At 55.2% G+C, this 17,641-nt stretch overlaps 1 protein-coding gene across 1 annotated transcript; it reads left to right on the forward strand.

Annotated features, from left to right (window-relative positions):
• The first annotated feature begins 793 nt into the window (after nucleotides 1-793).
• On the forward strand, nucleotides 794-17,001 carry ADAMTS14 (ADAM metallopeptidase with thrombospondin type 1 motif 14). The gene is made up of 22 exons (XM_065747014.1): nucleotides 794-873; nucleotides 1,308-1,717; nucleotides 4,118-4,256; nucleotides 4,917-5,107; nucleotides 8,668-8,751; nucleotides 9,454-9,610; nucleotides 10,944-11,049; nucleotides 11,153-11,296; nucleotides 11,591-11,723; nucleotides 11,866-11,979; nucleotides 12,485-12,633; nucleotides 12,720-12,895; nucleotides 12,981-13,114; nucleotides 13,273-13,396; nucleotides 13,513-13,596; nucleotides 13,899-14,062; nucleotides 14,168-14,333; nucleotides 14,880-15,012; nucleotides 15,158-15,365; nucleotides 15,445-15,571; nucleotides 15,783-15,893; nucleotides 16,619-17,001. Exons 1-22 carry the CDS (start codon nucleotides 804-806, stop codon nucleotides 16,921-16,923), a joined length of 3,429 nt encoding a protein of 1,142 aa, XP_065603086.1. The 5' UTR covers nucleotides 794-803; the 3' UTR covers nucleotides 16,924-17,001.
• The last annotated feature ends 640 nt before the right edge of the window (nucleotides 17,002-17,641 follow it).

Consider the following 17,641-nt stretch of genomic DNA (forward strand, 5'->3'; position numbering starts at 1 on the left):
CCTTTATCTTTTTTCTCTCCTTTTTTCCTTCATTTTTCTTTCCTTTTTTCCTGTTTTCTCCCCTTTTTTGACTTTTTTCCCTTTTTTGTCTTTTTACCCTTTTTTCCCTGTCATTTATTTCTTCCTTTACTTTCTTCTTTTTTGCTTTTCTTTCTCCTTTTTTCCTTTTCTATTTTCTATTTTTTCCTTTATTTTTATCACTTCATTTTTTTTTTCTTTTTTCCTTTTTTTTCCTCTTTTTTTTTTCCTTTTTTTCCTCTCCTTTTTTCCTCTTTTTTTCCTTTTTTTTCCTCTTCTTCTCTCCTTTTTCTTTCCTTTTTCTCTCTCCTTTTTCCCCCTCTCCTTGTTTTTCCCTTTTTTTTCCCCCTCTCCTTGTTTTTCCCTTTTTTTCCTTTTCTTCTCCGCTCTCCATCCCCTTTTTCATTTCAGCCTTTTCCTCCTCCTCTTAACATCGCCATTCTTCTTTTACTTCACTATTTCCCCCCCCTTCTTTCCTTCGCTTTTGCAGCACTTTTCCTCCGCTTCAACAACACCGCCCCCCTTTTGTTTTCACCTCCCCTTTCGCTGCCCCTATTTCCCCCTCCCGTTGCCCTTCTCCCCACCCTCCCCAGGCCCCTCCCCGGCCCGCCCCGTGCTGCCCTCACGGCGGCGGCGTTGGCCGCGGGCGCGCAGCTCGGCGCCGCCCGTTCCCCGCAGGCGGCGGCCCCGGCCCCGGCCCCGGGCAGCGGCGGCGGCGGCGGCGCGGGGGGTAGGCGGGTGCTGAGCTCCGTGAGCCCCGCCCGCCCCGCAGCCGCCGGCCCCAAATGGATTATCTGCGGCTGGTGCTTTCCTGCCTCGTCCCGCTGCACGGCTGCCTGGCCGCCGGCAGCCCAGGTATGGGAGGATTCGGGGTTGGGGGGGAGCGACGGCATCGGCAGTGGGGGTCGGAGCGAGGGTTATGATGTGAGAGGTGGTTGAGGTTGGAGTGGCGTTGAGGGGAACTCTGCCTGGGGTCAACCTAGTCTACCCTAAATCCTTCTTCATCTACCCCCTCACCTATCCATTCACCCACCTTCCTACTCACCCACCCATCCTTCCATCCACCCATCCTTTCATCCATTCACCCACCTCCCCACCCATCTTTCCATCCATCCACCCACTCACCCGTCCACTCACCCACTCATTCACCCACTTACCTACTCACCCACCCATTCTTCAATCCGTTCACCCGCTCTCCTATCCATTCACCTGTCTGGTCACCCACCCACCCACCCACCCATCCATCCTTCCTTCTTTCCACCCCCTCAACCCACCCACGTGTCCCACAGAGCTCCTGCTATCCGGCCAACTGAGTGAGTATGACGTGACCGTTCCCTTCAGCGCCGACTGCCGCGGCCACTTCCTCTCCCACGTGCTCTCAGGTGGCACAGCAACGACGGCCCCCACCGAAGCTCCCTGTCCCCCTGCCCCGTCCCGCCGCCGCCGTGGGGCCCACCATGCGTCCTCCCCCCACGGTGCTTCCAGCCACCCGCTCTACTTCAACGTCACGGTGCTGGGCCGCGAGCTGCACCTCCGGCTGCGGCCCAACGCCGGCCTGGTGCCACCGCGTGCCGTGGCCGAGTGGCAGGAGGACTTCGGGCTGCACCTGCGGCAGCCCCTGCAGCGTCACTGCCTCTTCACCGGGGACATCACCGGCGTGCCCGGTGGTGCTGTGGCCATCAGCAACTGTGACGGGCTGGTAGGTGTGGGACTCGCGCAGTTCTTTGGGTTGGGTGCCCCAAGATGAGGTGCTTGGGCAGGGGTGGGTAGGGGGATGCTGCCCTGCGGGTACCACCTGGGGTGAGGGTGGTGGTGCTGCTTCTTCCTCACACGGGCAGCATCCCATAGTGTCACTGATGGGGCCCTGGGTAGCCTGGATTGCTGGGGGCCAACTGACGTACAGCAGGGGGTGGGGCTGGGTGGGTTTTAAGGTCTCTTCCAACCCAACCATGCAGTGTTCCTATGGCATGTGAGTCCGTGCATCCTCTAGGTATCATTCTGGGAAGCTTTGCTAATAGCTTGTGTATTAGGGCTTTCTGGTGGCCTCGGGATGGCTGCATGAGGCTGGCCCCGTTGCCTCTTCATCCCCAGCCCCTGACCTGCCCACAGAGGTTCTATTTTGAAGACACTTCCAGAATGGATCCTTATTTTTCTACACCTCAAATCACTGCCCTTCGAACTTCCTCCAGGACAATTGAGTCCAATTTAACTCTCCTTTTCCATGCTAGTATTTACTACTTCCTCCTGGTATTGCTTCCCAGTTTGCTCTTTGGTCGCTCTAAACTTCTCATTTTGCTTCCCCCCCCCTTTGCTTCTTTTTTTATTGTTTTATTCTGGCAGTTCCGCAGCTGTTTTTGGCTGCTCACGCAAACAATTTGGCATTCCATTCTTTTTATACGGCACGTGGTGTTACTCTACAAGCAGAAATGATAGAGCGGGCAGGGCTGGAAATAAATACTCCGCGTCCGTCCGGCAGTTTATTTTTTGAGCTCATCTTCCCCAGCTTTGGGAGCGTCTCCTCCGTACTCAGCCAGGCTGGGAAACAGCGGAAAGTTCTCCACGACCCGGAGCTCTCCGTGGACAGTGAACTTGGACACAGTTGAAAGCGGTGGGGGATGTTTCCTCTGCCTCCTGCTGCAGTGGGAGCTGCTTTCTGCTGCAGGTTGGGATGCTAGGTGGCAGCTTTGGGGCTGTGCCCACCTCAAGCATCTTTGGCTCTGCCCATCCCAATGTGATGTTTTTATTTTGCCGAGTCCTCCTGGCAGCCACGAGCTCCATCCCGCCTGGACAGCGTTTTCTGCCCCATTTTTGTGGGGTGGGGTGGAAGCAGGCAGCAGGGCACGCTGTTCCCTGCCCCAAACCTTCTCCCTGTGCAACCCCTGGCCGCGTGTGTTCCCGCAGTTCTGCTTTCTGGGACTGTTTGTTCAAATGAAGTGTGAAGCGCGTAGGAAAAATCCATAGGCACGTCCCCGCTCCCCCTTTCTCTTCTTCTCTGGGCATTCGGTGAATTTTTCCACACTCAGGGTTTTTTGAGGTTCCAGGGGGCTTTTATCCCTGGGGAGGTGTGGGGACAACCCCTTCCCCCCCACTCTGCCCCATGCTGGAGGAGAGCCTTCATCCTCCCTGCACACTGGCAGCAGTCGCTGTGCTGAGATCTGCTTCCAAAAATATCAACGTTTTCCCTTTTTATTTTTTTTTCTGGTAGGGCTGACTTCAAAGGGACCTTCTCAAGCTCTGTGTCCCCGTGGGGAATATCCTATGGGAAAGGCAGCGGCGCCGGGCGTGTGGGAAGTGCTGGGTGCATTCACGCGTGCGGAATCCCGGCGTGCCGGCCGTGCTTGGGGCCGTGCCCGGGGCTCTGTGCCCTCAGGGCTGCGTGGTTCACGTTGGGCAGTTGGAAGCTGTGGGATTTGATATGAATTCTGAAGTTCACGCATCCTTGTGGACGCCTGTTTGGTGCCTGTGGGGGAATAGGGGCTGTAAACACGGAATAGAGGGATCTCCTAGTCCCTGTGGGTGCAGGGTGGGAGGGAGGGATGTGGGGTGGGTGCCAAACCCAAAGCAGCCCCAGATCTGCTTCCTGTTGGAGGTAAGCAGCTGAAAAAAGCAAAGTGGAGCATGACATTTGTTGTTGGGTGGTGGAGCCAGGTTGGCTGATGCTATGCATTCGGATGCTCCAGTGGGTCCGTGCTGTGCTGTAGAAATGGGCTTGCGTGACTGAGGAACTGATCTGTGCATCCTGCCCGCGCTTCTGACAATTTGGGAAGCAGTGGGACTCATGGTGATGGCCGCTTTCCTTCCTGGTGGCCTGGGGGACAAGAACGTGTGTGGGGACAGCTGGGTGTTCCCTGGCATGGGGTTGCAGGGGAACTTGGTGAGAAGGGATGGAAACTCCAGAGCTGTGCACAGACATAACCTGAAGCATAGTCATGGTTTTGGGGTTGGCACCCAACAGTGGGGGTATGGGGCAGCTGTGTAGGGAAGCTCACCTAACAGTAGCCTAATGAGCCCATTGAGTCTCAAAACAGAGTTGTGGGCATCTAAACAGACACAACAGTCCAATTTTTCTTCTTTTTCACTGTTTCCTTGCATCCTGCAGGCTGGCCTGATCCGGACAGACAGTGGTGAGTTCTTCATTGAGCCCCTAGAGCGTGGGCAGCAGGACATGGAGGCACGGGGCCGTGCCCATGTGGTGTACCCCCGCACAGCCATCCAGCGTGGCCCCCCACAGCCCCTAGGTAAGGCTCTGTGTGCCCCTGCATTCTGCAGAGAGCCTCTTTCCTCTTAAAATTTGGGCTTGCTGGGCTTGTGCTTTCCTCCTGTGGAGGAATCTGGTGCTTAGGGCAGCAGGGGATTTGTAGGTGTTTGGGGTTAGTGCCTGTATGGGACCTGTTGAATCATGGCCTGAACCACTGATTGATCTCCTGAAGTGAGCACTGAGTCAGCCACGGGAGCACAGGTGCAGGCAATGTACCTGTGTGACTGGAATAGGTGGAGTCTGGCTCCACCTCTCCCAGACCCAATTTAGGGGCTGACCACTTGTTGCTGACTCTTGTTGGAGATCCCTCCCCTGTGGTGGTGAGCCTCAACCATCTGTAAAAGGTGGGCCTCTCTTTATTTATCGGTTGTCTGTGTACCACCCAGATAAGCCTTACAAAGTATACCATCCACCTCATTATTTTATGTGGATACTCTTCTTTTGGGTTATTCACCCTACAGCGTTGCAGGTGTGTACAGGGGCAAGCAGAATGCTGCAGCAGGAGAGGTGCTCAGCGTGGCTCCCCCATTAATCACCTCCACAGCCAGCATCAGCAAAGCTGCGCTGAGCCCCTCTCCTGACCCTCAGTGCTTGCTCTCCTCACCCTCTCTCCTTCTCCTCCTGCCCCCTTGGTGGCCAGGTGCACGGCTGGGTGAGCTCCCCAACTCCCTGGAGCGGCTGGCCGAGCGCTTGGGTGAAGCAGAGCGCCGGCGGCGGCACGCCAGGAGGGACGGCTACAACATCGAGGTGCTGCTGGCTGTCGACGACTCAGTGGTGCGCTTCCACGGGAAGGAGCACGTCCAGAACTATGTCCTCACCTTGATGAACATCGTAAGGAGCTGCTCCCCGAGGGTGGCTGTGGAGACGGATTGTAGTGCTTTGTTTTAAGGGCTGTAGGGTAAATCACAGTGCTGGTTTTGGGGGGTGCGAGCCTGCTCTTGGTGGATCCTCAGCGTGTTTTTGACCAGCCCCATATGCACAAAGGAGATGGAGAAGTTGGACTTGATGATCCTTATGGGTCCCTTCCATGTTGGGATTTTCTGTGAGCCCAGTACCTTCCCTGCAGCGTGGCTTCTCTGATGCTTTCCCATGCTTGGCTTGCCGAGTGGTGGGAATTCCCACCCCATATCCACAAACCCTTTTTTGACAGTTTTTCTCCGTTTTCCCATTAGCTCCTCCTGCACACAGAGGATGCTGTGGGGTCTCCTGCGTTTGGGGTGCCGGAGATGAGCTCATTGCCCCTTCCCACTGGGGAACAAGGGCTGCCAGAGTGCATCAAAAGGCAGTTTTCAACCCCATTTCATGGTTTGGCGGCAGCGCTTTTCACTGGGGTGCCGGCTGCTCAGATAAAGGCAGCTCCAGGGACTGGGAATTGAATGAGGAGGGTGGGAAGCACGGCATCAATGGAAGGGGAAAAGTAACATAATGTGGATAAATACCTCCCCGGAGGTTTTGTGTTGTGGGGCTGTTGTGGGACCCTGTGCAGCAGTGGGGTTTGTGCCCCACGGTTTGGGTAACAGCGCAATGTGCTTGGTGTTTTCTCCATTGTTTCGGGTTTCTAAGGAAACCCCATGAGTCAGAGCCAGGCTTCGACTTGTGCTCTCTGTCCAGCGCATCGGGAGTTCATTGTTTGTAGGGAAAAAGTGTTGCCGAGACCCCACGTAAGAGGGATTTGGGGAAAGAGCAAAGCTCCAGCTTTATTTTTAGCCTGGGGTTACCTAACTGCTGTGTCGAGCAGGCAGAGATTCCCTTCCCTCCCCGTGGAGCTTGCAAAATAAAAGTCAGCTCGGTGAGCCGCCTCCTTGCTGGCGATGCAGTAACAACAAGCAAATACCTCTGGTGTTGTTCTTACACATGCATGCGCTTTCCCCGCCGTACGCGGGCTCGTGTGTTTGGGGCCGTTGCATGGAGGGCTGAAGATGACTTGGCTGCCCTGCCCACGAGACCTAGGATTTGGAAACATCAGCGTTTCTGCTCGCCTGGCAAATTCTTCTCGTGCTCTCTTTGTGTTTGCCTTCCCTCAGGAGCGGGGGAGTCTAGACGGCTGCGGGGCGGCTCACAGTGGGAGTGGGGTCTTGGTGCTGTGCCTTCTAGTGTGCTTTTAGTGTTTTCTGCAGCCCTATCCATGGCCTTGGGCACCTCCAGGGATGGGGTACCCACAGCTATGGGCAGTAGTGCCAGCACCTCACCGCCCTCTGAGTAAAGACTTAATTACTAACATCTAACCTAAATCTCCCCTTTTTTCAGTTTAAAGCCATTCCCCTTTGTCCTGTCACTATCAAACCATATAAAAAGGTCTGTCCCCTTCGTGCTTGTATGCTCCCCTCAAGTACCGGAAAGCTGCAATGAGGTCACCCTGCAGCTTTCTCTTCCCAAAGCTAAACAAGCTCCATCTCCCCCAACCTTTCTTCACAGGAGAGGTGCTCCAGCCCTCTGATCATCCTAGTGGCCCTCCTCTGGACCTGCTCCAAGAGCTCTGCATCCTTCTTGTGCTGGGGGTCCCAGGCCTGGACACAGCATTCCTGGTGGGGAATACCATCTCTCTAATCTAGAGATAGGGATGTGGTGTAGGATGTTCTCAGTTGATGCATGAAGCAGGACTGGACTGGGGATTTGGTTATCTGTTTTTCTCAGCTGTTTGCTGCATTCAAGATGTGTCAGTAGTGGGGCTTCTCATACCTCTGCACAATCCTGGGCCGCTCCATGGGAGTGCTGGCACTCACACAGCTGCACTAATGCTGGCTCATGCTGGGTTCAGGAATGGACTGACTCAAACAGAAGCCTGCTGTCAGTCCTGGGCCTCACAAAGCTCTCGTGTCGCCTGGAAAATAGTCTGGATCCATACAGCATCCAGCCGTTGTTCAAGTGGAAGCTTAGAGGGAGAAAAAGAGGGAAAAAAAGAAAGGGAAAAAATCTGTAAACCTGGCTTCTGTTTCTAACGTTCATTTTAATATTCATCATGGAAGAGCCAAGTTAGTTCCCCTTCTCACTGCTGAATCGTGGAGCAGAATGCTGTGGTATCCATGCTGTTGTGTCTTGATCTTGGGCTTCATCTGCTGCTCCTTGACACCGTAGTGTCCTCCCAAATGGCTCCCACGTTTGAGGAAAGCAACCCCAGGAGAAACCTGAAATAAAAGCAAGATGGATTAAATCGGTGATGGTTTTTTGGAGGCCTGGAGACCTCCTGACTGTAGAATCATTAAGGTTGGAATAGCGGACTAAGATCACCAAGCCCAACTGTCAGCCCATCACCACCATGCCTGCTAACAGTAGCGAGTCGTAAATCCATGGGCTGTTCCTGTTGTGTTTCTACTGAAGGGCTGGAGAGCTTATTCATTCAGATCATACACCTTTGGAATATGGGGTGTTGAGTGCTGTGGGGTGGATGTTGCCATCTGCTGTTAGCATGTTTGAGCAGAGCAGGTGTTTGTGAAAGGAAGAGCAGCGAGCGGTTCCATGAAGGGCTGCCATTTCAAACCTCCTTCTTCCCAAAACTGCAGAAAAAGAGGGCGATATCTCATGATTTCCTCTGCAAAATGATCTCTTGCAGCAGCACTGGTGTATGCGTTACTGTACTGACTCACAAGCCCTCCCTGTTCTCTGTGCTGTGCTGTCTTCTCCTGTGGATTGCTCCTGGGGTTTTGAAGCAGTAGGTCAGATTTGACTCACCGGGACAACAGCTGAGTAATACTCTTGCTTTGATAAGATCGATTGTTTTTCTTTCTTTTATTCCAACTGCAAGGACATGACAGACTCAAGCATTTCCTTGTGCCCACTGAGCTCTGCAGCTTGCTGTGGGATGCTCTGTGGTGGGGGGGGGGGCTGTGGGAAAGGTGTCTGCTCTCATTGCTGCTGGTGATGTCACTGAACATCTGAACCCCTGATTCCTGGGAAGCATTGCTCTTTTGGCTGGTCTGTTCTGTGGTTTTTAAGGCACAACAAGAATAAAGCCAGCCAGGGCTGGAAGGAGGGAGATGCAGTCTTTGCACCTGGTCTTGGAAAGTAGGAGAGGAGTGAGAGCACGCAGGGCTGGACCTAGCTGGGGAACGATGCTCGTTGCCAGCAGGCTGAGTGCTGGGATGTGTTTGTGTGGGAAGCTAAACACATAGCTGATGGCCAGACATCTTCATGCTGTAGGCATCTCCCTGTAGGTTGTGGCTCAGGCATTGTGGATGAGCAGCACACAGGACCCATATCAGCTCTGCATCTGAGGAATTTCCTAGGGAAGCCACAGAAGATGATTATTTTAAGCCATTCTTCCTGCAGGGTGTGGGATGGGTGTGAGGATGCTGAACGCAAGAGCATGGAGAACAACAGGGAGCAGGGGCAGCTCTTCTAGCTGCGAAGGTCTCAGCCCTCCCTCTGCTTTATGTTTTCCTCTCCTTCTTCAGGTGGATGAAATTTACCACGATGAGTCCCTGGGTGTCCACATCAACATCGTGCTGGTCAGGATGATCATGGTGGGGTACCGCCAGGTAAGGGCAGCGCTGGGCATTGGGATGCAGGAGGGTTTCATGCTGCTGCTCAGATTGCTCTTTGGTTTTGAGCCAGAAGATTTCCTCTAGAACAATGCAATTTGCTATGCGTTTCATGGCAAGCCCCTACACTACACAAAATGCTTTAGGAAGAATACTAACAAGCCCGATGCGGTAATATCTGTGTGTGGTCTGTGAATCGGCCCCAGTGGATCTTAGAGAAAAGCCCTGATTGTTTCTGCTTGGCCAGAAGAAACAAAATGCATCCTAGAGACCTGGCCATGGTTCTTGGGAGCGCAAGGATGAGAACAGAAGGCAGGCTCATTTTTGGCAAATCCTGGCTGAGAGGAACATCATTGCCGGCCGTGGAAGCCAGCAGTGTGTCTGGCTTGCTCCCAGCAGTGTCCATGCTCAGGGCTGGAAGATGATGTGATGCGTGGAGGGGAAGGTGGGATGAGGGGTGATTTAATCATCGCAAAACCCTGCGCTAGAGGCAGCTGGGTCATCCTGAACAAAAAATCAAAGATGTTTTTCTGCTAGTGTCTCCATCCCTGTGGATCAAGCCCTGCAAGGCTGAAAAATGCTGAGCATCAGCATCTCACTACAGAACCAGAGCGGGAATCAGAGTGCTCCTTGTTTTCCAGGATGCTCAAGCTTTTGATTTTAGTTTATTATATTGTGATTTCTTGCTTCTTTTCCCAGTCAGTCAGCCTGATTGAGCGTGGGAACCCATCCCGGAGCCTGGAGCAGGTGTGCCGCTGGGCTCACGCGCAGCAGCGCTCCGACCCCGATCACGCCGAGCACCATGACCACGCCGTGTTCCTCACCAGGCAAGATTTTGGTCCTGCAGGTATGCAAGGTACTGTATTAATCCCGATCCCATATGTGCAGTTTGCTGGGGGAGAGCCAGCAAGGGAGATGGTTAGGGACCTAGAGAACCTGGCTCTGTATGGGTTGCTGCGACCCAGATTTGTTTCTTTTTCTGGCCAAGTGACTGTGCCCAGAGACAGAGGTGACAGGGCCTTTTTTGGCACATGGGTAGAAGCCTGGAAGATGTCATGCTGGAGGGGTTTACCAGTGGGTTTTCCCCAGAAGGTGGCTGAGGCTCTCCTCAAGCTGTCCAGCTCCAGAAGGAGCAGCGCTATCTCCATCCTCAGTGCTGCGCAGTGCTGCGGTTTGGAGCCTCGCTGCTCTCCTCTGCAGAGCCAACTCGAGCCCTGGGGAGCTTGTAAAAACTTCTGGTGCTGGCAGCTGCTCACGGTGTGGATGGGAGCGGCGGTGGCCAGCACTGAGTAATCTTGGAAAGCTGATGCAATTCTGGCTGTCTGCATTACGAGAGGCTGGAGAAGGAGCTGCCCCACGTGTGGGCACTGCCTTGCAAGAGGTGGTCAGTGTGGGATGGCTGGTGGCCGAGCCCCACAGAGCTGGGAAGGTGATGAGCTGATCTTTACCAATTGAATGTTTTTCAGGTATTTGTTGGCACTGCTGAGAACTCTTTCCTTCTCCCAGTTCTCCCCAGGCCTTCACTGTGGCAATCAGTGTCCTTTCTGTGTCTCCTCATCCCGTTCCCCTGCCAGACACTGACAGCTTCCTTGGTTGGGACTTTATCCCATTTTAATTCTAGACAAAATAGATTCCCTCTCATCCAGAAAACTTTCCACGTCGTTGCTCTTTTCTTGTGGAAAGTTTCATGGAAAAAAAAAATCTTTCAAAATGCCTTGTCCAGGATTTGACTCATTGCTGTGCGGTTAAACCCAATTACCCACTTCTCTTTCTCAAGCCCCCTAGCTTGACTTTTGCTTTCCTTTTGACTGTGAAGCATCAAACACTCCATCTGCTCAACTGCTGTTGACTCTGGGGCTCTTTTCCAGTTAGCCTGCAGTGGTGGGATGGGTGGTGGATGGGTTGGGGTCCTCCTGTCCACATCCTGTCCCCCTGTCTCCTGCTGAGCCCAGCCTTCCTTTCAGCTCACCCTCTGCCCTCATCCCAAATACTGTGGCAGAGCTATCTGGTGTGATCTTGCCCTGCTTCGGCCAAGCAGGACCCATGAGTCCTTCCTTGGACAATTTCCTGCCCCTTGATGCCAAAGTGGGTAGTATGGATTATGACCAGCTTTATCCCTTTACCTTTTTTGCCTTTCTCAAAAGCTGTCTGTCCCCTCTCCTCCCCTTTCCTCCTTCCCTTACCTGCAGGCTATGCACCAGTGACAGGGATGTGCCACCCTCTCCGCAGCTGCACCCTCAATCACGAGGACGGCTTCTCCTCGGCGTTCGTGGTGGCCCATGAGACCGGCCATGTGTAAGAGATGGGAACGGAGCTGGCCTGACCGAGGGGGCTTCCCACCCCCTTCCCGTGGTGCCAAATCCCATGGGCAACCTGGTTCGCTGTCTTTTCCCAACAGGTTGGGCATGGAGCATGATGGCCAGGGCAACCGCTGCGCAGACGAGACCAGTATGGGCAGCATCATGGCCCCACTGGTCCAGGCTGCCTTCCACCGCTACCACTGGTCCCGCTGCAGCAAGCAGGAGCTCAACCGCTACATACAGTAGGTTGCTTCCTACCTATTCCCCTTCCAAAAGGCAATAGGAGCACAGCTTTGTGTGTCAAAGCCTGAAGACAGAGTGGGTCGTTGGGTTGCTCTTCACTGCTGATGTGCAAGCACACGGTGGTTGACAAGCTCCCCTTCCATTGAAGCTTTTCTATGATTCTGTGGTTTTATGAAATACTCACTGCTGCAAAGCATAGTTTGTGTTGGGACTCAGAGGATTGGCATTGCTGAATATCTGACTTGGGAGGTGAGGGAAGGAGGGAACTCCCCTGCCTCTGCCCCATCCTGCAGTTCCTACGACTGCCTGCTGGATGATCCCTTTGAGCACCAGTGGCCCTCGCTCCCTGAGCTGCCAGGCATTAACTACTCCATGGACGAACAGTGCCGCTTTGACTTTGGCGTGGGCTACAAGACCTGCACGGCAGTGAGTACAGCTTCTTTGCTGCCACTTCCTTGCTGTCAACCCATCCTGTGCCCGTCAGGATCCTGGGACCTTCTCCTGCCCTGAGAGAAGGCTGTCTGTGGGGCAGGGCGGTACCAGCACCAACATCCTGCTTGCTTTGCAGTTCCGTACTTTTGACCCCTGCAAGCAGCTGTGGTGCAGCCACCCGGACAACCCTTATTTCTGCAAGACCAAGAAAGGCCCCCCCCTGGATGGCACCGAGTGCTCCTTAGGCAAGGTACCAGCTGCACTCTCTTCCCTTTGGGGTTGGGTCCCAGAGCCTGCTGTGTTTATTTTTTGGCATATCCTGTGCATGAAGATGCGATGTCATTCCTTATTTCTCCCTCCAGTTGCCCAGAATGGCTCTGGTGAGGACTTTGTTCTTGCTGAACCCTCTGCCCTTGCTGCAATCCTTTGATTGTATGACACAGAGAGATGGTGTCATTGTGCATCCAAGCTCACAATGTCATCAGGTTTACTTCAGGCTCTTAGATGTCCATTAGCACAGTATTGAAGTGCGAGTTTTGACTAAAGAAGGGCTCACAGCTTTAGTGATGGGAAGATGAGAAGCCAGGAGATGTTGGAAAGCTGGATGTCGGGTACAGATGAGGTTGTCTGGACATTTGGGTTGATGCCAACTGCGTGGGCCATCCCACCACACTGATGGGGAGATGCCCCCAGGCTGCTTCAGTCCTGAACCCAGGCATGATTCAGAACCAACCCTCACCTCTTCTCTCTTCCAGTGGTGCTTCAAGGGTCACTGCATCTGGAAGACGTCGGAGCAGCCCTACAGCCAGGATGGCAGCTGGAGCTCCTGGTCCAAGTTTGGCTCCTGCTCCAGGACGTGCGGTGGTGGTGTGCGCTCGCGCAGCCGGAGCTGCAGCAACCCACCGTACGTTTGCCTCCCAGCCTGCCTGAAGCTGCTCAGGCAGCACCCCTGTCCTTCTTCTCCCTTCACCCCCTTGTTCTATTTTCCAGCCCAGCTTATGGTGGGCGTCACTGCCCAGGAGCCACCTATGAGCACCAGGTGTGCAACAGTGAGGAATGCCCGGGGCCCTATGAGGACTTCCGTGCCCAGCAGTGCTCCAAGCGTGACTCCTACTACACCCACCGTGACAGCAAGCATGCCTGGCTGCCCTACGAGCATCCCGACGGTGGGTGCCATCCCTTGGCCCCTGCTGCAGGTTTGGGACCTGGAGGTGACAACCAGCTTGCTGGTTTACTTTCTGCTTTGCCCAGACGCTCAGAAGTGTGAGCTGATCTGCCAGTCCGAGGGGACGGGAGACGTGGTGTTCATGAACCAGGTTGTTCATGACGGAACTAGATGCAGCTACCGGGACCCCTACAGCATCTGCGTCCGGGGCGAGTGCGTGGTAAGGAGCTGACTTTGGCCTGGAAGAAGCTCTTGGGGTTGAGGATGTGTGTTTTAGCCCAGGGACTGACCTGGTCTGCAGCGTAGGGCTGAATGCGTGGTGATGCCACAAGCATGGGGCCATGACCTTGCTTGCCTTCTCTTCCCCTGGGGTGACAGCATGTTGGCTGTGACAAGGAGGTGGGCTCCCTGAAGCAGGAGGACAAGTGTGGGGTCTGTGGGGGTGACAACTCCCACTGCCGGACAGTGAAGGGCACCTTGGCCAAGACCCCAAAGCAAGCAGGTGAGGAGGCTGCATGTGGTCTCAATGCAGTGTCTGAGGGGACCAGCCCCCCTGCTGCCCCTCTGTTTTTCCCTGAAAGCTTTCTCCTCCTTTTCTCCATCCACCTTGTCATTCAGGGGGCGTTCTGAAGATGTTTGAGATTCCAGCAGGGGCAAGGCACGTGCAGATAGAGGAGACAGAGCCAGCATCCCACAACATCGGTGCGTCCTGCTGGGACGGGGTGACTGTTGGGGCAGTTTGAGCTGAGCACTGGGAGCAGCAGAGCAGGAGACTCCTGAGAGTGCTGCTTTGTTGATGGTGCTTTCCCTCTGTGGGGTGAAAGGGGGGTCAGGGACTGGTTTTAGGGTACCAAGATGCAGCTCAGCTTTGCTCATCTCTCCCTTGACCCACTGTCAGCCTTATTCCCACCTGCAGGGTCCTGTTTGGGTCATTCCATTCCTTCGAAGGAAGTGACCAGGGGAGATGATGTTGAAATACTTTTTTTTTTTTTTCTTTCTTCCAGCTGTTAAGAATCAAGCTACGGGTAACTTCATCTTTAACGCCAAGGGCCAAGAGCCCACCAGCAAGGTGTTCATTGCGATGGGCTTGGAGTGGGAATACACTGTGGAACAAGGCAAGGAGAGTCTGAAAACCAGTGGCCCTCTGCATGAAGCCGTCAGTGTTCTGGTGAGCGTGGGAGGTGGTGGGTGGCTTAAGAGAGGGTGTTTTAGCATGAGCATTGCTTATGCATCATTCCCTGCCCTCCTTCCCCGCTGCTCTCGCTGTCACCAGCTCATCCCTCGGGAGGAGACGGTGAGGAGCAGCCTGATGTACAGATACATCATCCACGAGGACCTGCTGCCGCTCATTGGCAACAACAACGTTCTGCTGGAGGAGATGGACTCCTACGAGTGGGCCCTCAAGAGCTGGTCTCCGTGCTCAAAGGCGTGTGGAGGAGGTACTGTGTGCTCTTGTGAGGCCGACCGGGCACGCTGTGCTGAAATAAATGAGCAGGCTTCAACGGGCTGTGCTGCCTCTTGCTGCTTTCCTTCCTGGCGTGGGTGCTGGAAGATTTTGGGACTCGTAGAGATGGAAGCTGAGCTCTCTCTGGCTCTGCTGACCTTGCTGCAGCCGGGCTGCCTGCAGGGTGACAGACAGTTCATGTTTTACGCTAGCTTAGCCCCGATCTGCTCGGCTCCCAGGCGAGCGCTGTTCACTTGGCAGAGCACAGCAGCTCTTTGGCCGCACTCGCTGTATGCTGCTTGTTCTTCCTGGCTGCAAAATGAGCTCCTCCAGTTCACCCTACCTGCCCGGGTGGCTTTGGGGAGGAAGCCCATGGTCTACCCAGCCCTTGTAGCCTCTCTCTGCTTGTGCCCCTGCAAGCATCCTCTGGGTGAGGCATGGCAGCGTGCTTGAGTTCCCCGGAGCTTTGGGGGACCCATCCTGGTGGGGCTGCAGGAAGATGGGGATTGGGAGGACCCTGACAGCACCCCGTCCTTCCCAGGCATTCAGTACACCAAGTACGGCTGCCGGCGGAGGAGCGACAACCGCATGGTGCATAGGAACCTGTGCAACAATAGCAAGAAGCCCAAACCCATCCGGCGGCGGTGCAACCTGCAGGAGTGCTCCCAGCCTACGTGAGTCCCTCGAAGTGGGTGGGTGGGTGGATGGATGGGTGAACAGATGCTCACATCTCACCCTGCTGTGCAATTGGGGCCGAAATCTGCCCAGCAGGGGCCTTCTCCCCCTCCTGCCTCTAACGCTGTCCCCAACCCCCTGCAGCTGGGTGGCCGAGGAGTGGAGTGCCTGCAGCAAGTCCTGCGGCAAGCTGGGACTGCAGGCACGGGCCGTGCAGTGCGTGCAGCGCCTGCGGGACGGCACCAACCGCACCCTGCACGCTAAATACTGCAGCGGGGAGCGGCCCGAGACCCGCCGGCCCTGCGGCCGCCTGCCCTGCCCTGCACAGTGGAGGACGGGTGCCTGGTCACAGGTAAGCAGCGTGGGGATGGGGCTGTGCACTGGGGCTTGGGGGTGTCACCTGCATGCTGTGTTTCTCTCCTTGGGTGCAGTGCTCGGCCAGCTGCGGGGATGGTGTGCAGCAGCGGCAGGTGGTCTGCAGGGGTGAGGAGAGCGGCGGGCGCTGCCAGGGGGACAAGCCGGAGGCCATCCGGGGCTGCCACGTGGCTGTCTGTCTGGGTGAGAGTGGGGATGTGCCTGGTGGTGTGGGCTCGCTGCAGGTTTTTGCTGATGACTTGAGCAAGGGTAGGAGGGAGGTGGGCACTCTGGAGTTCACTGCTGGAGCTTTTTTGGGTGGCTGACTGGATGGTCCCCAGAGGATCTTGTTTGTACACTGCTCAGTAAGTGCACTTACATTTTAAGTGCTCTGTACCCCGTGCTGTCTTGACAGGGAAGCCCTCTGGCATCACTGCCAGTGCCAATGCTAGTGACCACGTCACGCCTGGAGAGCAGTGGGAGCCCCAGGAGCAGCCCCAGAACCCAGTGAGCAAAATCTCCTCCAGTAAGTGCCTCACTACACAGCCCCATCCCCTCACTGCTCACCTCAGACCATCCTCCACTGTGCCAGGCAGGGCACAAGCCCCAGCTTGCTGCAGGACTTGCTGCTGGCACAGCCAGCTGCAGGGGGTTGGGGACGGTGTTCACATTAAGTCCCTGTTCAGCAAAATTCAGCTCCAAACTGCAATTGCTGTAGTAAGTGCTCAGATGTGCTTTCTATGAGCCCATGGTTGACACCGAGAGCCTGGGGAGCTGCTTTAGTCCTCCTGTTGCTCTTCTGGTGGGGAGGAGACCACGCTCAGTATTCAGGGAGAGCAGGAGTTTCATCCAAACTGGGTCTCATTTGGTGCCTCCTTACCGCTCCTTTCCCACCACTGTCCCCAGCTGTGTGACCCCAGAGCCTTCTGCCATCTCCTTGCTGGTGGCTGGGGGAAGGAGGTGTCCTGCAGCTCCCTTGGGGGGATCATAACCTCCTCCTGCCTGCTTGCCCTCGTGCACAGCCTGGCGCCAGGTTGCCACCTCGTGGAGCTGGGGATCCACCACAGCTTCCATCCTGGGATTGGTTTTATGCTCCAGCTGCCTCTCCTCTTCCACCCAAGCGCTGCCAAAATTGCTGCAGTGGGGCAAAGAGCACAGTTGGCACCGGTGCCTGGTGCCCATGTGGGATGTGAATACCACCCTGACCCTGTGTGCTTGCTGATGCTCACTCTCTGCTTTGTCCCTCTCCAGGGGAGCCTTGCCTTGGGGACAAATCCATCTTCTGTCAGATGGAGGTCCTGGCCCGCTACTGCTCCATCCCCGGCTACAACAAGCTCTGCTGTGAGTCCTGCAGCAAGAAAGCCTCTGTCACTGCCTCACCCACTGGCACCCCCACGGGGACCCCTGTGGGAACCCCCACACCCACTGCCCCCAGCTCCTCTGTGCAGGGGACACCCCATGTCGACCCCACCACTGCAACTCCTGAGGAGGTCCCAGCTCTGAGCAAGTCATCTATGGGGACAGAGGGAAAGGGTGGGGGCCAGGCAGCCAGGTAACCTCCCATGAACCCTCAGCTGGAGCCATTCTCCTCCATCCTCCTCCTCCACCTCCCCTTTTCTCCCACTTCCAGCAGTGGTTTTTCTTGGGCAGCTAGGTTTGGGAACGACCTGTCTCTCTTTGAAATTCATGGGGAAAGCACTGCTTTCTTGTGATTCCCATTTCCTCTCTCCCAGCTGTGGCACTGTTTTTGGCAGTGCCATGAGGGAAAAGAAAAAAAAGAAAGATCAAATGGAGCAAAAAGCAGCTTGGCTGCTAGGCAGGGTTCTTACCTCCACGTGTGGCTCAGAAGGGCCATGAGCCACGGGCCACCAATTTCCAAGGTGCTAAATGAGGGGCTTAAAGGTCGCCTTTTCCTCTCCCTCCAAGCAGTAAGGCAGAAGGGGGTGGGAAGGAGGACCCTGGCTCTTTGGCCAGCCCCTGTCTTCTCCAAGTACTGGCACGTTTATCGTGGTGCTTGCAGAGACTCAGCTTTGGTAGGAGCGCGAGGATGCTCAGGGAGCTGGGGCCTCCCTGCAAAACCTCTCTTCTGAGTCCTCTTCTAGGAGGACCAACCACAGCATGAGCAATAAGGACGAGGCCAAAGACTGGAAACAGGGTTTACAAAATGCCTGTCACCTGGTGGTGACTTTTTAGCCAATACTGCCCTTGGCCAGCTTTGTACTAATATCAACTTCCACTTGGGACCATGACCCTCTTCTCTTCTCACACAAGCCC

Source organism: Cyrtonyx montezumae, unplaced genomic scaffold (genome assembly GCF_038088225.1).
Source record: "Cyrtonyx montezumae isolate F1298 unplaced genomic scaffold, pur_monq_1.0 scaffold_4, whole genome shotgun sequence".
Lineage (NCBI taxonomy): Eukaryota > Metazoa > Chordata > Aves > Galliformes > Odontophoridae > Cyrtonyx > Cyrtonyx montezumae.